The 24986-nt window shown below is 37.7% G+C and overlaps 3 protein-coding genes across 8 annotated transcripts in view; 1 reads left to right on the top strand and 2 right to left on the bottom strand.

Annotated features, from left to right (window-relative positions):
- The window catches only part of LOC135760578 (intersectin-1-like), a 67358-nt gene extending 56600 nt beyond the window's left edge, over window positions 1-10758 (bottom strand). For all 6 annotated transcript variants that reach the window (XM_065274596.1, XM_065274598.1, XM_065274597.1 and 3 more), the window contains exon 1: window positions 10582-10758. The gene's annotated coding sequence lies outside the window, so the exon portion shown is untranslated. The remainder of the gene's footprint in view (window positions 1-10581) is intronic.
- Window positions 10759-12029: 1271 nt separating this feature from the next.
- Window positions 12030-16977, top strand: LOC135760576 (quinone oxidoreductase-like protein 1). Its single transcript, XM_065274594.1, has 13 exons — window positions 12030-12275; window positions 12389-12462; window positions 12606-12683; window positions 12846-12918; window positions 12996-13040; window positions 13120-13188; window positions 13997-14130; window positions 14227-14338; window positions 14516-14614; window positions 14705-14817; window positions 15432-15537; window positions 16563-16608; window positions 16739-16977. Exons 2-13 carry the CDS (start codon window positions 12400-12402, stop codon window positions 16836-16838), a joined length of 1038 nt encoding a protein of 345 aa, XP_065130666.1. The 5' UTR covers window positions 12030-12275; window positions 12389-12399; the 3' UTR covers window positions 16839-16977.
- A 277-nt stretch (window positions 16978-17254) lies between these two features.
- LOC135760575 (SET domain-containing protein 4-like) lies at window positions 17255-24959 on the bottom strand. The gene is made up of 10 exons (XM_065274593.2): window positions 24689-24959; window positions 24512-24607; window positions 24392-24429; window positions 24119-24207; window positions 23605-24034; window positions 23313-23487; window positions 22941-23022; window positions 20249-20329; window positions 19916-20039; window positions 17255-19823 (listed from the first exon to the last, which is right to left on the bottom strand). The coding sequence occupies exons 1-10, from the start codon at window positions 24765-24767 to the stop codon at window positions 19692-19694; spliced, it is 1326 nt and encodes a 441-aa protein (XP_065130665.1). The 5' UTR covers window positions 24768-24959; the 3' UTR covers window positions 17255-19691.
- Between the last annotated feature and the right edge of the window lie 27 nt (window positions 24960-24986).

The raw sequence follows: 24986 nt of genomic DNA, 5'->3' as shown, positions 1-24986 counted from the left end.
TATGATTGGAATGCTCTCACTAGGTGAGACGAGTCTGGGTCAAGGGTTCAAGCTGTGTCTGGATTGATTTATTTTATCTAGGCCTGATTACCATATTCATTAATGGTGCTTGCTAGGGCACGCATCATTATTATCGCTGCTCTTATTTTTGTACAAATATACGAGGGTCCATGTTAGGGTGGCCATTCGTGCCAGTTCCGCCGGACACGTCCCGAACATGTTTTCGGGTTAGTTCTCTAATACATTAAAAAATTAAGATTTATTTCTAAGACATACAATCATTGTAGTTTCATTCTTACCTTGAAATGTAACGGTTGCTTTTCTGAAATTAAACCCGAAATATTAAACCTTGATGACGTATGCGGTCGACCAACGCGACTTCTGAAGATCCCAACAATGCTCAATGACAAACACACACCTGGACTTCGTAACGTCATGCGCGACGAAACTGGCTGCAAACACAACGAAATGGCATCCGCAGTGGATCTGATAAGGTCCGATACAGAAAATGCAAATACGGTTCAGCATACTGAAAGCAAAGACCCTCTCTAGTAATTGTCTCTAGAAATATACAGCGCCGTCAAAAGTTCAATAGATTATCATCTTATATTTAAACATAAAACGTCAAGAGATATCAGAGAGCCATACGAGCATTAACATTACATCTTGACTGACAACAGGTGAGAGGACAACACGACACACAGCTAATCGCTAAAATTATAGCAAAAGACTTAAAGCTGGTTAATGTTATGAAGCTGTGCTTTGACTGGACGTGTTTAAAAGTGCGCTGTTTATGATGCACATCCACAAAGGGAGTTAAACTTTCTGTACATAACTTCGTTGAAGTCTTGCATTTTATGCAGATATATGCATGTTGTTTAATACATTCAGTGTTTCCCATACATAGGCTCTACTTGGGCGCTGCGCCCAGGTAAATTGCGACCCGCCCAGGAAAAAAAAAAATCACTTTACGAATTTCCGTATTTTCTGAACTCGACTGGATGACCCGTGTTTTGTTGGGAGAGAGAGAGAGAGAGAGAGAGAGAGAGAGAGAGAGAGAGAGAGAGAGAGAGAGAGAGAGAGAGAGAGAGAGAGAGAGAGAGAGAGAGAGAGAGAGAGAGAGAGAGAGGTGGGGGTCGAGTGACCGTGAAGATGATGTACGCGTCATAAACTCATCATCCAGCGCGGCAAACTGGATCAACAGCAGCACATACGGAGCAGCCAGGGAACTACACTGCGCCAAAAATGGTCGCATATGCTTATGTGCATATGTGTTTATAGCATCCAAGTTGGCTTCATTTTGCGTGCAAGCACGTTGTGTCTCTCCGGTTGAGTGTCCGTTCACGTGCTCTCTGTTTCTCAATGAATTTGGGTGCGACGCGAAGCAACCTCAGTGTCACATAGTATCCTTTCATGTTTCTGAACTTGAGCAGAGTTTTACCATTAGAGGTCTTTCTTCACTGAGGACGCGCGGCGGGACCCATACGGTTCCGGGTTTATATTTTAAATGGTCAGTCGGGTCCGGGTTGGTCCTAGTTCATTACTTCGGGTCCCAAGTCTGATTAATATTGTGTGTAAAACCCGAGTCCATCGGAGAACGGCCGCGAGCGCTACCGCGCTAAAGCTCGAGTGCTGTTTCAGACCACGCGCCGCTTCATTTTCTTTATCCCATTTTTTAATAATCTTATTATTAATAGACCATATCTTTAATAAAATCTAAACAGTTTGCACAGAGATTGAAGCAAAAAGCAGTGCTAATACTGAACGAGCAAAGCTCGAGCTGACTCAGGATATAAAAAACGCAAAGCTGTAATGTAAATTCTGTCATCGGGACAGCAAGTAGACTTTTAAATCTGAAATAATTAGTGGATTAAGCTTTTTTAATCGGCAAAAGAGAAATAGAAAGCAGAAGCAGTAAAAGTGCCTATCTAATAGAAATTATTACCATTATAACATCAGTCACATTAATAATCTATAGACCTGCACTGAATATTAATAGGCTATATACATAGTATTGTATATATTGAGTTTGATAAAAGGGGTCATAAAATTACTTCACTTAAAGGGAAATTCCGCCTTGAAATGATCCTAGGGTTAATAACAAACGTGTACCGAGTTCGACCATTCACTGGAGTTTGTTTTCATGTTAGTCTAACGTGACCAGTGTTATTGCTAAACGCAAATTAGCATGTTATGGTAGCCTTCGGGGCATCAGTGCATTAAAAACGAAATCGCTATGTCTATACTACTAATAATGCTCAAAATAACCCCACACTTACACTGTAGCACAATGAGGGTCTCTATATGTAAACCGAAGCATTGAGAACTTTGCAAGTGTACAGGCAGTTTATTAAAAATAAACACTTACCGTTCACGTCTGGATCACATATCCATGCGGGCGCCATCTTGGGAAAACTAAACTCTCGCGTGAAACGTTGTTGCCCGTTGTTGTGGAACAGGTGTTGTGCTTTCACGCGAGAGTTCAGTTTTCCCAAGATGGCGCCCGCATGGATATGTGATCCAGACGTGAACGGTAAGTGTTTGTTTTTAATAAACTGCCTGTACACTTGCAAAGTTCTCAATGCTTCGGTTTACATATAGAGACCCTCATTGTGCTACAGTGTAAGTGTGGGGTTATTTTGAGCATTATTAGTAGTATAGACATAGCGATTTCGTTTTTAATGCACTGATGCCCCGAAGGCTACCATAACATGCTAATTTGCGTTTAGCAATAACACTGGTCACGTTAGACTAACATGAAAACAAACTCCAGTGAACGGTCGAACTCGGTACACGTTTGTTATTAACCCTAGGATCATTTCAAGGCGGAATTTCCCTTTAAGTGTTTTCGTGGTGCTTTGACAAACAGTGTCAGCTTTGTTTATGGCAAAGAAAGTTTGGGGTGGTTAGATTAATGACCTATAATGTGAAATTAATATTAATGTTTAATAAATCAAAGTATTGTTTTTTGTTACACATTATTAGTTCTTTGTCACATGTATAGTAGACCATTTTTTGTCGGTGGATAATGATTGCCCTTTTCACCAGCTACCTACCACCACAAGTAAATTTCAGATCTATGGGAAACACTGATACATTTATGTTGAATCAAGGCTTAATATTATGTAGAATGCGTCAGAAAGCGCTTTAGGTTTGTGCTTATTAACCCTTTAGTTTCACTTCATCACGCAGCTATTCCTGTAAGCGGTTTCTGTTAAAAGCATTTAATTCATTAATAATCTAAGTATGTGTTCATTGTTCTGTTATAGTTTTATTTGAGTGTTATTAATAAAAATATTTTTATTATGACGCGTAAGCCCCGCCCATTTGATTGCCCCACACCCAGTTAATCGAGTACTCGTTCTTCAGACCTATGGATTAATCGAAATGAAAAAATTAGATAAATGCCCATCCCTAATCCCTAACGTAAACGCTTGTGCTATGGACATGAATGATACACAAAATCATGCTGTTTGTTGGGGACAGATGTTTTCTCTGCAATCACGCTTATAATTTTACTAAAATATCATCATTTATCAGGATGAAATAAAAATCAGTACATGTCAATATCTACAGGTTAGGACATGTCTGCCTCTGCGTGGTATAGTCATATCACTGGGCCCTACACATTTGTCTGCTATCAAGTGAAAATGCACCTCCAGCTATCAGGCAAATCGATCCTATGATTATATCCTACGTTTTTCCCAAGTACCTCTATTAATTTGTTTTTCAATTGGCAAATAAAAATATCAATACTATAACATTAAATACCTGGAACGTACCTGCAGGTGATCAGTTTTTCTATAAATCAATAACATCTCAAGAATCACAAAAGAGTCCTTTGCTCTCTGAGGAAATTCAACTGAACTCAATACAAAAGACGAGTCCCCCTGCAAAAACACAGGGTTTAAAAACAAACACACCAGCTGTGGATTCATCACTCAGGTGATGTGAAACTCCTAGGCCAAACTAAATGCGGGTATTAATAATGTCAACACCACGCATACGTCTGCATTCCTTGCTAGACCGCACGAGGGTCTCCATGAATGCAGCCAGACAAACCCACACAGGTTTACATTCCTTCGAAAAGCAAAACAGTCTGTCTTGGACTGTGTTCAGCTTCGACCGCAATAAACAATATTAGCTGAAAAACATAACAGTATCCAAACATAATATGTTCCCTAAAGGGTGCACAAGCAGACATTTATTCCTCAACAAATACTCTGATGTGTTACTAGAAGGTAGAAGAACTGAAAAAGGCATAGACAAACATGCAGACGGGCACCATTGCATCCACCGCCACTGATTTCCATTAAGGCTGAGACAAGCCGGCAAATGGGAGTCATCCTCGCAATACAGTATTTCCACACAGATGCATAGTGTTTAGATGCTTATGGTTTCACTGACAACCCCAACAGTTACAGTCACCTCTCAACAAATCACAGACACGCTCTACCCCACCCATATTTTAATGCAGTCCAGACGCAAAGAGGAATTTAGCCTAAAACTCCAACAACACACCTAATATTTTGCAAACAGATCTTCTACGCTAACCTTGTAAAACATTCAGTTTGATCATCAAGTTTCACTTCATGGTTCGAGTCTTAACCCTCCAAAATCTGATCTCAGATCATTTGTTCACTTCCTCCACCCAACAGCATCTGGAAAAGGTCATAAACCAAAGTGCTATCTCTGTAGCTGAGGTAGGCAGAATAACAGCTCGGCTTTAATTGTGAGAATGCATAGCTGATCTTCAACGGCTTCGGCTGGTTTCAGAGGAGAATATGAGCCTGAATCAGCGGATACAGAGAGAATCACCTATTGAAGTGAATATGACCGTCTCTGGAGGAGGGCCTGTACCCTTGTGCTTCTGTGCTGTGTTAAGACAAGGTTACAAGCAATAACATGCTAAATACTCCACAGCTAGACAAATATTCATAAAACCTCTCTGTGTTACATAAATATGAATATGTATAAATAAATGCAGAATTTATAAATCCAAGAGCTTGTTAAGACAAGTAATAGAACCATTTTCAGGTAGTCGACAATAAAACATTTATTTTAAGGAGGGGCCAAAGCCAAATAAATTAAGCAGTAAATAAATTTAAAACCTGTGCAAACTTCTTAGTTAAACTGTGGGATCACACCAAACGCGAGTTCAACTATTTGCACGAGTAGATTACATATAAAGTCAATGCAAAGACGTGATCAGTTAAGACACTAGGGGTGGGCGATATGACCAAAATCTTCTATCACGATAGGATTAATTTTATATCATGATAACGATATGTATCACGGTAGAGTTTTTTATGTTTTAATAAGGTTTAAATCTTTAATACCATAGAAATGTTCATAATTCTCACAAAAAACATATACAAGCATAGAAAGAAGATAAAAACAAACAAAACTCAAGCTCTCTGAAGATACACAGTCAATAAGAATGATAATAAATAATTATGCATGTATGTATAGGCCTATATATATTTTTATTTAAGGTAGAAAAGTGATTTAATCAGGAGCAGTGAGAGATTTTTTTCTCAATGCTGTTTGATTAACACGAGTGACAGACAGGAGCAAAATTAGGTAACTTCCCCTTTAAGACCAAAGTCCGGATCCAATACACTGTTACACATGCGCTTTCTCTTTTAGCTGTTTACTTTCTCTTAAGACCTTACTGGTCGTGTTTATGATGATGCTTGCAAAGACGGGAATTTTGACGCATATGTGTATTTAAGGCCAATAAAGCGGGAAAAATGCTCACGAGCTTAATAAGCAGAGGTCGCGCGACTTGCGCGCTCTCACAGACAGAAAGAGCAGCGGTTGCGCGACTTGTCCGCTCCTGACACACAGAAAGAACGCACGCATACAGATCTGTTGTCTGTGTTTCAATGGCTTAAAATAACTTGTTTTAAAACTGCAGTGCTTAAATACGTGTACAAACGTTACGTTTTCGTGACCACACGCACAGGAGCGTGACGTGGGCACGTAACCTCGATAGAAACGATAGTCCAAAATCTCTACCGGTTGACAAATTTCTACCGGTTAATTTTGTCTACCGGTTTATCGCCCACCCCTATAAGACACGCAGTTAAATCCCGCGAGTAATCTAGAGCGAGTAAGGCGGTGCCCCGCGTTTGGTGTGTATGTAGCATAAGAAAACCCCATAGTGATAATAGTAAGTGCAAAAGAGGATGTTTGTTTTATACATTTTTGCAATATTACTTGAAACTGTCTTTACTAAATGATAAAAGACTATTAATTAGCTGCACTGACAGTAATAATATTAATATACGTCATCTGTGCACAAGATAGGGCCTTAAAAACATCAGCCAATTGCTCATGCGGTCATCGCATAAGCGATTGGCCCTCTGGCTTGTCAATCACTGCCATTACGATCCCTGTGAGAGACGTGCGTGCTCCAGTAACTTTACACAGGCGACGCATGCGCATAGCGCATGAAACTCCGTCTTAAGTTTCGGTTTGTTTTCATTGTCAATCCTGCTTTCCTCCTCGAATTTGCACCACGGTAGAGAAGAAACTCGAAGGAGGACGCAAAAGAGAGACTTTTTTAAGCCGCTGGGAATAGGAGAAAATTGTCAGAAGAACGTAATGTAAACAGAGTCGTTATTGGAGAAACATTTCAACGCTGGAGAGCAATAAAGGAACAGAGAAGTGTCAAGACAGACACGCAGTTCGCAAAATTCATCCCGACAGGTAACAGTGATTATTCTTTCTTTGGGGAATAATTATTGTTGTGCTGTTATTCAAGTATATTGACGTTGTTCTTGTACTGTAGTTGTAAGGCAGTGACCAGTCTGCTACATGCTAGTTGAAATGGGAGTAGCGTCAACTGATCTAACATTTTAACGTCTTATTTGTTTATTATCAAATCATTTCACATAATGAATCCACTGACGCGAAACAGCATATGCCGGTGGTAAACAAACACTCGTGTTCAAATATTCGTGCACGAGCTTTGGAAGGCATTCCCTAGAAATGAGCCGTGAAGGAGGGAGGTTGTTCTTACGCATGCGCTCATTTAAAAAACTCAGTAACCGGTTTTGGATTCTCAGTCGGCGAAAAACATCCTCTTTCGCGCCTTTAAAAGAATAGTTCACCCGAAAATGAAATTTCTCAGAAAATGTACTTACACTCTTGCCATGCCAGATGTGTATGACTTGCTGAACACAAACAAATGATTTTATATTAAAATGTCATTATGTTATTTTCTTATATAGGGTCAACATGGTATAGCTCCAAAAAGCACATACATCATTCAAGCAATCCAAATGACCAGGTTAATATGTCTATCTACTGATACTTTTGTGAAAGGCTTAACATTTTTAGCTTATATACGTCATATGTCCATTAGGGGGTATAAGAAAATATTGATACATGTGGGCATCACCAATTTTTGTTTTGCAATATTGAGTCTAAAAAAAAGCAATATTGCTACATTATTTATATAAAAAACATACAAGATTCAGGGCAGTTCATTTGTAGTTTACATTTTGACCTCTAGATAGCATTCTTCTTATCTCTGAACTTAATCAGTGATAGTAAGTACTATCATCGCCCCCTGCTTCACAGTACTGCAATTTATCGCAACATATGGCATCGCAAACCATGTACCATGATATGGTAGCGCGAGATTTTTGCCGATACACAGCCCTAATATCCATGGCAATATATTGTTCAGCGAGATACAGTACATCGATTGTGTTGGATGTCACTGGTTTAGCATTTGACAACTAGACGTGAAATAACCAATGAGATTTGATGCCATCGACATGCCGCCATATATGAACTTACAGTGTATCTGTATGTTGTTATGGATATGCAATCTATCAAACACTAATAAGCTTGTAATAATCTTGTTTTACACAATGTATAATAATTGCGTGGTCTCTTGCAACTGGCAACAGAATGTCATGTAAACCTGGAGTGTTTTTTTCTGGCGGTTTCAGCCAGTAAGCATCCAACTATCACCCATAACACACTAGCAACCACTAGACTTTTGCACCATTTATATTGTCTTTGGAATTTAGTTAGTTTCATCTAAAGTTTTGTGTATGTATTGTTTTGAATTATTTTACTGTGAACACAAACTCCATTACTGTTATACATACACCGGACAAAAACAGCAACACACACAAACTCCTACAGCAAAGCAAGGACACCTGATAAGCATTCGCAATTAAATGTATCTATGCACGACACAGCACATTGCTAAAGATAAATAGAAAACGTAAAGCTCTTTTGCATGATTTTAAATTTCTTTTGTTATGTAAGTAAGTATGTGTTAAGTTACAAATCCTGAAGTCTATGATGACGTAACACACAAGTTATCGGACTACAATAAATGCATGAACAACTATGTTTTCCGCTTTTCAAAATAATAAGCTTTGTAGAAATCAATGCGTTTCATAAAGGGGGGGCATGGAACAGCAACAACAATGTACGGCATGTGGAAAATAATGCGTTTTTAAACCATAAACCATGTCAATACCAAATACACAAAATACCCTTCTTTTTACAAATGTAATAGGGGCTTTTTAAAATATTTTGGTAAAAACCAGACAGGAATTAACAGGCCTGGTGAAATAAACTGCTAGATTTGAAAGATTAAGGGACCCCCTCACTTCCTGTTAACCTAATTATCTAAACAAAAAGACGCTTCTGAGCCAATGGTCACACAAAGAGAAACACATTTCAAAGAGAGCAGCAAAAGGGCAGTGGTGGGCCAAAAAAGGACCGGACTGAGCTGTGCACAGCGGTTTGTGAATCTCTTTTATCTCGCACCCCAGACGAAATCTCATCGGTACACCTGTGGGGGATGGGGGATAAAGAACAGAGAATCTATGGATTAAAGAAAGAGACAGAAAAAGAGTGAGAGGGACATAAATTGGACAGATAAACTTGTAGATGCATGAAAAAAGCCTATAATGACTTGTGAACTAAAAGGCCAAACAATAAGTTTGCCCTGTGCTTCAGATGCCCAATCATCTCAAACCAAACAAAGCTGAGGCCATGTCCTGCACCCAAATATTTAAAGACCCACTGAAGTGCATTAAAATGCACAGCTTTGTTTGATGTTGACACCAAAACAGGAAATTGGGGCAAGACAAACAGAGTGGTTCCTTCTCCTGTATAACTCAGGGGTAGAGCATTGCTTTGGCAGCACATAAGGTCATGGGTTCAAACTTCAAACCCAGAGAACACATTAGGATAAAAAAGTATACCTAATAATTAATTCACTGTAAGTCGCTTTGGATAAAAAAAGCATCTGCCAAAATGCATAAGTGTAAATAATAAAAGTTTATTTATCTTATAGTCTGGTATCCGATGACAAGTGCAGAATGATGTCATAAAAAAATTAACTGATCATTAGTTAACAAAGTGAAAGAATAATGCTGCGTACACGACAAACGCGAGGCATTAACTTCGTGTTATGAATATTTTCAACTTGTACAAAGACGCTCAATTCGCATCACCCCGCGCAAGTTCGCGTCTTTGCATATACTCGGTGTAATCGAATTCGCATTTGGTGTGTACGCCCCATAAGGTTTCGTTTTAAATGTGAATTTTGTCAATGTTTTGGAGCCAAACTTTATCAAATCTGACTTCATGAAAACTTAAAATTACTGATCAGTACTCAGATCTGTATAGGTTTTCCCAATATGTAAACTTAACAGCCAGTCTGTGACAGTTTTAGGGTGTTTCTTGTAGAGTCTACTCTAAGCAGCAGTCAAAACAGGTTTTCCACTTTAGACCCGTGATCAGGGAGTGCCTCTATAAACCAGGGCCTGGCCAGGTTTATGAGGATACGAGCCCGACTCCAGCTGTTCATAAAAGCATGACCCAGTGTTTATGCCATACAACACGAGGACTTCATCATAAAATCCATCTATTTATGCATAAGGGCAAAGCCAACGAATTTAGGTTACCACACAAGAACCTATTCACCTTCACAGAAAGATATGCTGGCCAGCATCCACACACGCGCATTGGTTCATTTGTAGATATAAAAGATAAAGATCGCACGTGTGCGTGGCCCCATATGTGTAGTGATGATAAGCTGCAGTGGTCTCTTGCTGTTTAAACTGCCCCATCAGGGTATCTTCGTCTGTGCTTTCACCAACACGGCTAACCTACCGTTACTACATTCTGCATATAGCATGCATTACCACAACATCCAAATATCCCACTCTATCGCTGACTGGATCGTTACCACAGAAATCCACATTGCCGCAGTACCGTATTAAAGTCCCTGTCACTGGTATCCCCCCAGCAACCGTTAGCCGGGGTGCTAACTACACCACTAAATCAGAGCAAGGGCTTTACCTGCAATCTTTGCGTAAAAAGAGCTTACATAAGCTTTATTTTTTACAGTAATTAACCTATAAATAAAATTTTTACAGATGTTACGTGAACGTTGAAGAACCGTTGGCACGAACGAGCGAATTTACCTCACAAATCGCGCCAAGCGCGCGCTGAAATTCCACAGATTATTCGCCCGAGCAGCGGCCGCAGTCACTGTCAAAAAAGGACAATCGGCCCGAGACACACAAACACTCTTACCTCATCGTTCAGTTTCCATCATATTTCATACACTCCGTGGTGGAATAAACTGAAGGAATATGAAATGAGAGGCGGAGGTCTCTTCTTGTCTCGTTTAAAGCGCGAGATAAATTCCAGGCTTATTTCTTTGCCCCTTCTGGCTCCTCGCTTCCTCCGTGCAGCTCCGCTAGTAGTGAAGAGAAAAATGAAACGTGCAGACGTCATGCAGGCGTCCGTGTCGACGCGTGTACTATAGGTAGGGGGCGCAATGCGGCCGAAGTCAATCGCTTTGCCACAAACATAAAACAAGTATTAAAACTATACAAATTGTGTACAGGTTATTGTTCATCCAAAATTTAAAAACAGTTACACTGGAGTTTTTTTGCATTGAAAAATAAATGATTGTTGCGATAATTATTTATTATGAAGCCCATTTCCGCAACAAAAGAAAAATGTGCTCTGGTAAATCAAAATTATGACTTTAACCCTGTTGAAAAAAAAACAGCATAGACCAGCATAATTCCCATGCAAAATACAACATATGCTGGTCTTGCCACAAGCTAAACCAGCACCAAACCAGCATGGGAATTATGCTGGTATATGCTGGTGTGCTTCCATAGGGGTTTATTCCTCTGGGGGCAATAAATGGCTCGGATGTTGCACAGATTCCAACTATTCACAAAAGAAAACATATTATTAATTATTTAGTAAGAGCATGATTTATTTATTTTAAAACAAATTGTACACTTTGCGACACATTAATTAATTAAAACTATAATGAATGCTAATCTATAGATTTATACCGAGACATACAAAGTAAAATATCCCGTCATTGAAGGTTAAATGCTTTCACACGAAACCGCAACATATGTGAATGGTTTATCTCCATTTATAGTGAGAATATATATATATATATATATATATATATATATATATATATATATATATATATATATATATATATATATATATATATATATATATATATATATATATGTTCCTAAAGATTATATGCTAATTTATATTATATTTTATTTCATTTAAGAGAAATTCTATAAAGCTGTTTATGTTAGGAGCATTGTGCATTACATCTAAACAATTTTTGAAATGAACTAATAATATACAATCAGGAGTCACTGGATGCCAAACACGGCCATATGGATAAATGCTAAATTTTATGAAATCATATTTAAAGTAAATCACTAATTTTACTATAAGCAAATGATGTAGTGTTGTAAATTACATTATGCTGTAAATTATATTTTAGGTGTGTTCGACTTTATGCGGCGCTGCGCAGGCGTAATCAACGAAGACAAAAAACATCAAAGTACCGCGAGAGCCATTCAAAGACATAGCTATCGCGGTACTTTGATGTCATAAGCAGATCGCTCTGCGCAAAGACGATTTAAGTCAAACGCACTATTCCTTTCTAGTGATTATTTTTCAGTTTTTCGTACACGTCACGCAGAACGAGTCACGTGCAGGAAATGAACAAAACACTGCCACAGTCGACTATATGCCAGTAGCTATTTTGCTTTAAAATTATAATGCAATTATAAGTACAAATCTGTGGCGCTTTAAACGGTGGCATTTAATTTGAAGCGTTAAATGAGAAAGAAAACGAGCAGCTCAGAAGATAATATGCAACAGTAACACACTGCTGCGTGATTTGTAAATTAGATTTTGTTTAACAAACAAGAGTTCAATTAAGTTCGGTTTGTATTGCAGATTATTATATTTTTGCATCGTTTTTACAGTACTATAAGTGTCGTTTCCACAATTATTACTATAAACCGTTAACCATAATCATTGTTCGGTCCGATTTCAGAACGATTTGCCATGAAGGGTCTTTACTGTAAACCAGGAGACCAGGGTGATATAAAGTTTATCTTACAAGAAACGGTAAGAATGAAAACCTGCTTTTTATTTTTTCTTTCATGCATGGACATGTCCACATGTGCCCAACGAGATCTTAAATAAGCATTTATCCACAGGGCATTTTCCTGTTCCTACTTGTGTGATGATATCCATATTTTCTGTTACAGAATGTACCCAATAACATTGGCAACTATGAGGTCAAAGTTCAAGTTAAAAGCTGTGCCCTAAGTCCAGTTGATTTTAAGGTACTCTGACTTAAATCTTATGAACGCTTATTTAACTTATTCACTTGAATACAGATTGGAGAAAATATCTAACCTCAAGCTGTGCAAGTTAAAACTTATTCACGTAAATAAAAATAAAGAAACTATGAATAAGAAACTATACATCATACATTTTCTTTTTAGCTATGTGAGGCCTTAAAGCTTGGAAAAGAACAGATCCCAGTCGGAAGGGAGATCGCTGGAGTTGTTCTTCAAGGTTTGCATGACCTCTTATATATTTAAAGTTATTAAATGTATATTTGATGTTGACTATAATCCTTAATCTTTTTTCAGTTGGACCAAAAGTCTCATTTTTCCAACCAGAAGATGAGGTTGTTGGTAAGAACTTTATTTGATTCCCTTTCATTTTTTTTGCTTTTGTGTTTGGTCAAATTAATTTTTGCAAATTGTTTTGCAGGGATTCTCCCTCTGGATGCTGAGCTATCTGGCCTGTGTTCTGTCGTGCTTATTGATGAATTTAATTTAGGTATTATTTATATTATTTCAAGTCAAATGGTCATACTTAAGTGTACGATTTGGCACTTTCCTAAAACTCCTAAAAATATATATATTTTAATTCTCTTTCAACAAATTTGTTGTTGTTTTGTCAACTTATAAAAGTGAAGCTAAATACAAAAAAATATGAAGACTATGAGGTTTGTAGTTATTGCAACCATGTTATCAAAATTTGTGAAGTTTAAAACCCTGATTTTATAGCAGAAAATCAAAAAAAAAAAAAAAAGGCACACCTGTATTGTTTTTGTAAAGTTTGTTTGTAAAAACTACTTAATTGTCTTATTATAACTAAGGCCTATAGTCCTGGATTTAACTAAACCCTTTCTGGGAAAATTGGCCCATTAGGAAATTAAAGTAGTTTATACAAACCTACCTTACAAAAAACATTACTGGTATTGAGATATGCATATTGATTTATGCTGAGAGAGTTGCATTTTGGAATCGAAAAGGTTTTATAAGTTACCCAAAAGCACCACCTGGTGGATAATAGCGGAAATACGGATTCCCAGAAAAACTCGTCATTGGCAGTTAAAGGGATACTTCAGCCAAATATCAAAATTACCCCATGATTTTCTCACCCTCGAGCAATCCGGGATACATAAGGCATTTACTAAAATAATGTGTTCGTCTGAAAGACGGTTGACAAATCATGGGGTAATTTTAAAATTTGGATCCCTTTAAAAAGCCTAATTTGGTTCAGTTTACACATTTCCATGTTTGTTGTTTGATTATTTTAAGCATTTTTTTTTCTATCTCATATGCATCTCTTTAAATAACAGTTCAGAAGCCAGCGAAAGTGAGTTGGTTTGAAGCCGCAGCGGTAATGAAAGACGGTGTCAGGGCCTACACCGCTCTCCATACACTGGCTCGGATGGCTGTGGGTCAAACTGTACTCGTGCTAGATGGGGCAAGTGTAGGTATTTTTTCAAAATGTCAATCAATAATAAATAATCATTGATAATAAAAGGTATGATTTAATGGAGTAACTTCCTGTATTGTGTGTATGCAGCCCTTTGGGGTTTTGGCCATTCAGCTCGCCCACTATCATGGTGTAAAAGTCATCGCTACAGCTTTGTCTCCCGAAGACCAGAAGTTTTTGGAGGAGTTCAGGCCGAGTGTGGGTGAGCATTTAACTAAATAATTGTGGAGGGGAATGGCAGTAAGGATATTTTTCCCACGAGGAGTCAAGTTTTGGATTAATGCGAATTAATCCAATATATACACCAGCTCAGACCATAGATATATATGGTTTGATGCCAGGGAACTGATTAAATATACAAATCGCTGTCTACCTTCAGCACGAGTGATCAGAGCATGGGACCCAAAGGATGACTTTGTGGATTCGTGTCTTGAGGAGACAGGGGGACTTGGAGTGGACATCATCGTTGACTCAGGAGGTTTGCCATCGCTTTAGAAGATCATGTGTGTGTGTTTTGGGATGAGCGCTGTTGCTCTGAGCTGTCTGTAATTGTGAATCTTCTAAATAGTGAAAATGTTTGAGGAGGAAGCCGAAGCGCAGAGGCATCTCCCGCATAAACACGACATCATTACACTTCTGTCAGTCGGAGGTCATTGGGTTACTACAGAACAGAACTTACAGGTGAGTGTCTCCTTTAAAGTCTTTCAAAATTAATATGCAAAATATATTTATACACTACTCGTCCAAAAATAAAAGTTACCACCTAGATTTAACTAAGAAAATAGATAAAAGCCTCCCTGGTGGTTGAAGTTAGTCAGGTCGAGGTTCAGTAACGTTATGTGCCCAAAGAATGAGGTCAGCTGACTTCCTGAATGGCCAGGTTATTCCATCAATGGATTTTTTCTTCCTGTTGACAATGCCAGGAATCCTCAGGCTCAAATTGTGAAAAAGTGGTTTAGGAAGCATTAGACATCATTTTCACAAATGGACTGGCCACCACAGAGTCCAAACCTTAACCCCTTTTAGAATCTTGGGATGTGCCGGAGAAGGTTGTGCACAGCGAACCGACTCTCCCATCATCAATACGAGATCTTGTTGAACTTTGGACGGGAACAAATGTTGCAGCATTGCAGAAGCTCATCGAAATGATGCCATATCGAATGCACGCTGTAATCAAAGCTAAAGGCGGTCGAACGAAATATTAAAGTGTGTGACTTTTATTTGGACGGGCAGTGTATATTCGATATGAATAAAGATAAAAGTTATAAACTGAGATTAAATAATTTCTTTTTAAGATGGACCCTCCAGACAGCCACATTATGTTTATGAAGGCGGCGTCTCTCTCATTCCTTAATGAAGAGGTGTGGACAGCCTCTCGATCCAAGCAGGGCAGATATCTTCGTATCTTTTACTATAAACCTTAAGCTTTAACATGGACTACACAACATTAAGAGACACAAATGAAAATTGACTCACCCTCAAGTTGTATACATTTCTTTTTTTCTGCTGAACACAAATTAAGACATTTTGAAAAATGTTTGTAACCAAGGATATCTGGGGCACCATTGACTTTCACAGTATTATTTTTTCCTACTGTGGAAGTCAATGGTGCCCCAGATCTGTTTGATCTAGGGTTGCATAACGATTAATCACGATTAATCTATTGCAGAATAAAGCATAATGATTAATTGCGATTAATTTACTTAGCAGAATAACGGTTTTTGTTTACATCATATATTTGTGTAAACTGTGAATAACAATTATGTATATATAAATATGCACACATGCATGTATAATTTTAAGAAAAAAAATATATTAAGTAATTATATTTATATGTAATATAAATTATGCATAAATATACAAATGTGTATATACACATGTAAACATTTCTTAAATATATACATGCATGTGTGTATTTATTTATACAAAGTTATAACATACAAGTATAAGTAAATTAATCGCAATTAATTGTTATGCAATACTTGTTTGATCTATTTATTTTTTATATCTTCATTTGTGTTCAGCAAAATAAAGAAATGAATACAGGATACATTTTTTTGGGGTGAACTATCCTTTTAATTCATGCATTCATAAGCGTTTGACATACACTTAAAGCCCATGCCATTATTAGGAATTGAACCCATGATGCTATATTAGTGCAGTACCAGTTCAGCTACAGAAACATATAAATACAACAAAACACTAATGCTGAACATAAGACCAAACAAATGTGTTGTAGTCACTGTACATTGCAATGAGGTCAATGGGTTTGTCAGTGTGCATATGGCTAATTTACAAAATCATGGTATGTTTGGGACCTAAGGGATTTTTCTTCCGGCTATTGGAACGACCTTGTTAACAACGTACAAGATGCATTCCTTCCTGCCTGTAACTGGGTTATTTGCCTTGACTCTGCTCGCTCTCAGATATAATGAAAGATGTGGTGGAGAAGCTTTCCATGGGAACGTTAAGGTGAGCATGAAGAACAAACAAGAGAAAAACATTGATGTTATTTATAAGAATCTAACCAGAAACGTTAAGAATGAAGCTTTAAGAGAGTCAAGTCAGCTTAGTGGTATGATTGTTGTGAATCTCTGTGCAGGCCACAGATGGAGGACCCTGTACCGCTATATGAAGCTACTGTCTCCATGGAAATGGTTCAGAAAAAGCAAGCCAGGAAAAGGATAGTTGTCAAGCTTTGAAGAAGATTCCAAAAACATTTCCATATTTATGGCAATTTTACTGTAGCCACTATTGGTGTTGTAAATCTTGAGTAAATGTGTTTTTCCATTTTAAAGTTGTCAGTGGAATGATTGTTGATATAAAACACTTTCAGTCCTTAATTTAATTCAGGTTCATTTACAAACAAAGAAAAAATGCATTACAAAGCTAAAAAATAAATTATTTGCACTAAAAAGCAAAATGAACATGCTGTAGCGAACACATGAAATGATTTACATTATTAAAGCTCACATAACACACGCTGTTTCTGCTTTTCTCACGTTAATCGTGTACCTATAGAGTAGCATTACATCCCTTATATATACAAACAGTTTTAAAGGGGGGGTTCAATGGTATTTCCAGCATTCTGACTAGGGATGCTTAACGATTAATCGCGATTAATCGTTAGCAGAATAAAAGTTTTTGTTTACATCATATATGTGTGTGAACTGTGTATAATAACTTTGTATAAATAAATGTAAACACATGCATGTATATGTTTTAGAAATGTTTACATGTGTATATACATTTGTATATTTATCTATAATTTATATTATATATAAATATAAATACTTAATATATAGATTTGTTTTCTTAAAATTATACATGAATGTGTTCATATTTATATATATACATATTTATTATACACAGTTTACACACATATGTGATGTAAACAAAAACTTTTATTCTGCTAACAATTAATCGCGATTAATCGTTAAGCAACCCTAATTCTGACTTATTAACACAGTTATAGAGTTGGTTTCCTACTGCTAAACGTAGGCAAAGTATCAAAAAAGTAGTTGGGGGTGTTACAGAGTACTTATGTGCTGAATCGACTTCGCCAGGGTTCGTACAAGTTTTTTCCGATTACAGGTCCAGCTGACGTTTCAGGGGTTTCAATACGTATCACTTCTATTTATGGGCACTTCCCACAGAAAACCCCACCCACCCGTCAATCACCAGGAGACGCTAGAACTTACAAACATCACATCACGCGACAGCCTTGTTTAATTTTTTAAAACTCAACAATGGCACGAAAGAAAAGTGTGTATTTGGATGTAAGGAGAAGAAAGCCAGCCTTATGGAAACAATGGATATAGTTTATTATCCGGGGTAGCAGCGGAGTTTTGCGTGTGTGTTTGATGCGCTGGATTTTCCCAACTGGGTCATGAGTTGCATGCGGTATGTTGGAAAAAATAGCAAAATAGGCGTGGTGCATATTATATAAATGAAACGAACATGTAGTGAATCATAAGTTAAACAGTGTTGTATAGTGTTGCATGACTCGTACTGGCTCCTCCTGCGGTAGTAACTCCTCCTTCATTTTTTCGTACGCAAATTTTTCTTTTATAAATTGATTAAACTAAAGACTCCAGAGATATAAAGGATGTAATACTCATCTATAGGTACTCCAGATTAACATCAGAAATGCAGAAACAGTGTGTGTTACGTGAGCTTTAAGTTTTATCAGATTTATAAAAGAAAGACCAGCTGTACTGATTCTTTCCGAATATACCCGACCCCCTGTAGGCGTACCGAGTCACGAGCAAGCAACACACAAAAAACATTACCCCTCTATCTCTGAATAACTTATGTTTCAATACATGTTAATTTCGTTTACATTATAAGCACTTGCGTGCCGATTGCCAACAAAACAGACATTTGATGCAGTTTTACTTACCGCCTGCGACTCATGACCCGATTGGGACCGCCCATTTCAACAAACACACGCACAACTCCTCTGCAATCCCGGATAAACAAACAATATTCAGTGTATCCATAAGAGTGTGTTCTTTGAAAAGCTGAATATACTTAAATTTCCATCATAGACAACACCACACTTTTCGGTGACATTGTTTTTGTGTCAGCTCTTGGTTGGCGTGTGTGTGCGCTATTCTTGTTAAAGTGCCCATATAAGGAATTCCTGCACTGAAAATGCCCATAAAAGACTTTGTTATCTTACGTTCTGAAAAAAACTTTCCAAAACCTGTACGAACCCTGGTAAAGTGTATTCGCACAAAAATACTTTTTGCTTTTTTGACACTTTGCATAGGTCTAGCATGAGTAATCCAAATCTTAAACCTTGTTAATGAGTCAGAATGCATGAAATCTGATTTAGATAAGATTTTCCCTTTTCTAGCATTCCCAGTGGATTATTAAGATCCTGATCCTGTTTCTCTTGCCCATTATTAGGGTTTGCTCTGTATAGAAAGAATAGATAATGCTGACCTGAATCAGTCTAAAAATGCATTTGATAATTGCCGGTCTCCTTCCAAATGCACAGCAAAGAGACTTTTTGTTAGGTCTTCACTGTCCACAGGATGCATATTTTCCATCTGTCAGACTGATGTTCAGAAGAAAAATATATTTGTTCATGCTGATTAATTCAGTACTGTGGTCCATTTAGCATTACCACAAAAATTTGTCCATGCTGCCTTTGTATTTCAAATCTTCTGAAACCATATTAAAATCATCCCCTCCAGAGTAATTCCCAAAGCGCATTTAGACATTTGCATAAGAAACAGTTTTTTAAATGTGGCAGATGGGAAGAGTTTTATGTTGCTTTTTGGACAAGCTTGATCGCCCTTGATCACTATATGCTTTTATAGTATTTAGAAAGGGAACAAAATTCTCTAATATGAGCTTGAGACAACAATATTTTATGTTTCAAATATTTTGGGCTTTATGTCTGCTGTAGTTCTGGATAGGATTGGGTTAAAGACTGTCGGTTGTATCTGCTGGCTCTTTACTCAGTCTTGGCTTGCTTTTACATCTTGGCAGCATGAAGCTTCTTGCTTCTCGATGTTCAAAGTTCCCTACTGTTACCACAGTGACTATTGTCTCTGGAGGTTTTGTAGAAGCACTCGTGTGTGTTCCAGGATCCTTTGCTCCTCTTGTCTCAGGCTCTCCACCACACACAGTTGCTCGAGGCGAGACAGGTCCGTATCATCTTTGAGCTGAGATAGCTGTCCAAATGAAAAGACTTGGGCTATAAGGAGTTTCATATCTTTAATTAAATAGGGAAAATTAAGATTGAATGGATTTTAATTAGACTTACCCTCTCTAGTGCATTGACACTGTCTTCAATGAGGTTATTGCAAAGCTTTAGGGCACAGTTAATGCACCAATCTTCCTGCTCCTGGCTCACTGATGCCCCCAAGAGGACATTTTTCCAACTAGAACTGCAGAGAACAACATGAACATTCAGTTGAAACTGAAATTTAGAAATTTGACCTTAGTAGAAATCTTTCTACTTTTCAAACATGGTGGTGTGGCCAGTTTTGTGTGGGCAATGACCACTGAAATTTTGCTAAAAAAAAAGCAACTGGACACCATGTACTTTGCATTATCAGACATTCATCATCAAATGTAATGCAAATGATGATCTCACTATTGCTCTGGTCTTAAAGACAGAAGTCTTAATGCAGTCATCAGTCGCCAGGAAGGGCCGTCCATACTGAAGGTCAAATTACTGTTGAAGAGTAACAATGTAAGGTTTGTTACAAAAATATTTTGACTGTATCAACATATAAGAACAATTTCTTAGTTAAAGAAAAACGTTTTTTTAATTTTTACTATGTTCTAAGCTCAACTTAGACAAATTAATGCATACCTATCTTTTTTTAATGCATGCACTTAATCTTTGTACAGCGTGTTGTGAATGTGTTAGCATTTAGCCTAGCCCCATTCATTCCATAGGATCCAAACAGGGATGAATTTAGAAGCCACCAAACACTTCCATGTTTTCCCTATTTAAAGACCGTAAGTATGAAGTAAGTATGGTGACACAAAATAAAACATGGCAATTTTTTTAAGTGGAAAAAAAATGAGAACTTTATTGTATGGTGGAAGAGCACTTAGTTTGCAGCACTTCGACCTTGGGGCGCAGTAATATTGACGGAAGTTTGAGCGAGAGGGGAAGTAGTCAGGAATGATGATGTTACTGAGCACTGAGGTCGAAGTGCTGTCTTTAAAAAGGGAAAACATGGAAGTGTTTGGTGGCTTCTAAATTCATCCCTGTTTGGATCCTAAGGAATGAATGGGGCTAGGCTAAATGCTAACACATTCACAACGCGCTGTACAAAGATTAAGTGCACGCATTGAAAAAAGATAGGTATGTATTAATTTGTCTAAGATGAGGTAAGAATATAGTAAAATATTGAAAAACAGTGTTGTTTTCCTTTAAAGGTACAGTGTGAGTTTTTAGCGGCATCTAGTGGTGGGATTGCAAATTGTAACCAACAGCTCAGTCCACAGTAGAGATCTTCTCAAGTCCAAAGAAATGTAACTGACCCGAAAGCATTTTGCACGTGCATTAATCTTTTTTTTTTAAAGAAAGACCCAACCCGAGAAAAACCCGAGCAAATTACACCCGAAAAATTAACCTACTGTTAGCCACACAATATCACAAGCGTTATTGGCAAACAAAAGAGGGGTTGGAAAAGGACTCAATGCGCACACAAAAGAATTAAGGTAATCTCGGGTCCTTTCTGCAAAAACGCATTCCTTTTAAATTACGTGATTCTGCTATTATTATACCCGCTCGGGTTCGACCTCGGGTTTTCGGATCTAATGCCACGTTCAAGGCAACCTGTAACCCGTAAATCTCGACTTCAAAACCACGACTCACGACTTTGAACTGGGAGTACATCGACCTAATACGAGTTCACGGGTGGGAAGTCATGGGTTTGACTGCGGTACCAGTGCACTTTCACGGGTAGACGTTTGGAAAAACACGGGTTACAGGTAGCCTGGTACTCCCAGTTTTGAGTAGTGGATTTGAAGTCGTGATTTACTGGCTCAAAAACCTACCTGGAACGCAGCATAAGTGGACCTGTGAAGACCTCTAGTCCACAGCTCGCGCTTTATAGAACAGTTTGTCCGATAAGGGGCTACTGTAGAAACATTGGCGGCAACTTTCATGTAAGGAAACCCGCGGTGTATGTAGATAAAAACGACTCTTTTTAAAGGAATATTCCATTTTCTTAAAAGAAAAATCCAGATAATTTACTCACCACCATGTCATCCAAAATGTTGATGTCTTTCTTTGTTCAGTCGAGAAGAAATTATGTTTTTTGAGGAAAACATTGCAGGATTTTTCTCATTTTAATGGACTTTAATAGAGCCCAACATTTAATACTTAACTCAACACTTAACAGTTTTTTTCAACTGAGTTTCAAAGGACTCTAAACGATCCCAAACGAGGCATAAGGGTCTTATCTAGCAAAACGATTGTCATTTTTGACAATAAAAATAACAAATATACACTTTTAAAGCACAACTTCTCGTCCAGCGTGACCTAACGTAAATGCGTAGTGACGTAGGGAGGTCACGTGTTACATATATAAAACGCACATTTGCGGACCATTGTAAACAATAAACTGACACAAAGACATTAATTAGTATCAGTTGACATACAACAACGTAGGAACGGTCCTCTTTCAACACACTTGTAAACACTGGGGTGGAGTTTCCCGTTCGTCCTCTGTGACCTCTTGACGTCATGACGTATTGCGTGGGGTCACTTTGGCACATCACGACCGGATTTAAACGAGAAGTTGTGCTTTAAAAGTGTATATTTGTTATTTTTTATTGTCAAAAATGACAATCGTTTCGCTAGATAAGACTCTTATGCCTCGTTTGGGATCGTTTAGAGTCCTTTGAAACTCCGTTGAAAAAAAACGTTAAGTGTTGAGTTAAGTATTAAATGTTGGGCTCTATTAAAGTCCATTAAAATGAGAAAAATCCTGCAATGTTTTCCTCAAAAAACATAATTTCTTCTCGACTGAACAAAGAAAGACATCAACATTTTGGTGAGTAAATTATCTGGATTTTTCTTTTAAGAAAATGGAATATTCCTTAAAGGTAATAAAAACGATACAGTTCATTTTGTAAGGTCTTTATACACCACTGATAATATAGTTGTGTATAATATTTTGCATTTCTGTCAAGATCCTTCTAAAAGTCCCACATTGCACCTTTAACGTCCTAGACATGATGAGACACTACAAGTGTGCTGGCAATAAAATGCAATGATTGAATAAAAGTCTGTTTTTAAAATAATCTACATGTAACTAACTCACCTTAGAAAATCATTGTCCTTTAGGTACAGTAGTTTCTGTGCTAGCTGTTTGTCTCTTTTATCATAGCACAATTGTAGAACTTCTGAAAAATACAGCACACAGACGATTGATGTGACTTTGAATAAATATATTTACATATTTGTCCACATTTCTGACCCAATACAGATTTTTTGTGATTTCATGTTTTCTACATAAAATTGATATCTTTTATATTGACTGAGTAAGGTTATGTCAAAGATTGAAGTCAATGTGAAATCAATGATTGAAAATAAACTTTGATGCTCCTAACTTTAGCCTGGATTTCACAAATGGGTCACATTAATCAACTGGCTAAATAATAACATTTAATTTTCTAAAATGAATATTTCTCACCTAAATCAACATATACTACACTTTGGGGATTGTCAGGAGCGACAAAGCCATATTCCAAAAGCAGTCTATGGTTGTCATGAGGTCCGTAGTTGATGAACGCCTGCTGGAACTTTTTACAGCCTTTAACACTTTTAATCTCATAGCAGCGGGTTTCTTTATTAAAGCTGGCTTCAACCTGTAAACAAAGTATACAATAGCACACTTCCATCAATTATAAAAACATAATCTTTTCGATTATAAATAAATAATAACAGCTTAGCATGACCGCTTTTTGAGGTCTACATGCTCTTACTTGGACATTAGGACAGTGGTTCAACAGGTCAAGGTACGGTGCGAGCGCATAAACGTCCTTCTCCCGGGAAAGATAGTTACTCTGATAATGCTCCATATACACCGTACGAGTGTTAACGCTGCACCAAGCCCACCGCAGTGCATCCTGGGTAAACAGCTTCTCTGCTGGCTGGCTAAAAAGTGGCTGGAGGGAACGGAAAAACGTAAGCGAGGAGGAATAGTGATCCTGAAATTTTTCTTTCTGCTCTGCGGCTTTTATCCGGAGACTCCCAGGCAGGAGGCCAATGATGTCATCGGGGAAGTACACAGGGCACGTGTATGTCTTTGGAAGGATATTGATGTATGGACTCCAGTCTGATGCATCTCCAAAATGTCTCTCAGCAATAAGGAAACAACAAAGAGCCAGGAGAGGAGATATTGGCGGCTGCATACTGAAAGGAAAAAGAGTGAAATTCAATTGATAAAGAAACAAAAAATTATTGATAAAATGTGTTAGTATGTGGTAAATTCAATACCTTTTTATATAATCCCCCATGTAACTTCTAAGCACTGTGCTGGTGGTCAGTAAGCAGTTCTCGGGTAAGGAAATCACCTTGCCATTAGCCTTCAATGGAAGTAAAACAGATTCATTACACATCACGTTACTATATTACCAAAATGTAACTAAAAATAACCAATGCAATGCATTTATTCATTAAGCAGACGCTTTTATCCAGACACAGAGGAAGAGCATACAACATGTTGTTGTCAACATTTATTTGTGTAACGTTACTTTGATATTAAGTTACCTTGATAGCGCGAGTAGACATAAGCCCCCGTCCTGTATCTGAACAGAAAATATTTTGTAAGGTTACTACTTATGTTCCCGAATGTACATTATAAACACCTATAACAGACACTTAACGTACCATGGGAGTTGACAGGGATGAGAGACTGAGAAGTAAACCCTCTTTCATTCAGCCATTTCCTCAAATGAACAAACTGAGCCTCGTGAGAAAGCGTAACTACAGGAGCAAATCGCAAATTAAGCGTTTACACGCGTCTTATTATAAACAATCACATTTTCATATAAACACAAACAGTACCTTGTGGGACATTATCGCGTTTTTTTCGTCGTCTTTTGCTCCTTGCTCTTCTACCACAACGACGCCCGGGTTTCTCCATATTAAAACCTAGCAATCGAAACTTGTATCGTGCATAATGTCATTATAAACTACAGTAAAATAATGAACACAAACAACCACGAGGGCACACGAGTGTTCAAAATTAGGTGAATCTGCGCTTGCGCACAGACCGATTGGAGAATGACGTCACTGTACCGCGAGATTGGCACGAAAGGACCGCTTTCAAATCGCTCTCGCGGTATTATAGTGTCATGAACCG

This window comes from Paramisgurnus dabryanus, chromosome 4 (genome assembly GCF_030506205.2).
Source record: "Paramisgurnus dabryanus chromosome 4, PD_genome_1.1, whole genome shotgun sequence".
In the NCBI taxonomy this organism is placed as follows: domain Eukaryota; kingdom Metazoa; phylum Chordata; class Actinopteri; order Cypriniformes; family Cobitidae; genus Paramisgurnus; species Paramisgurnus dabryanus.
Note: the sequence above shows the minus strand (reverse complement) of the source record. Positions and strands in the feature narration are given on the sequence as shown.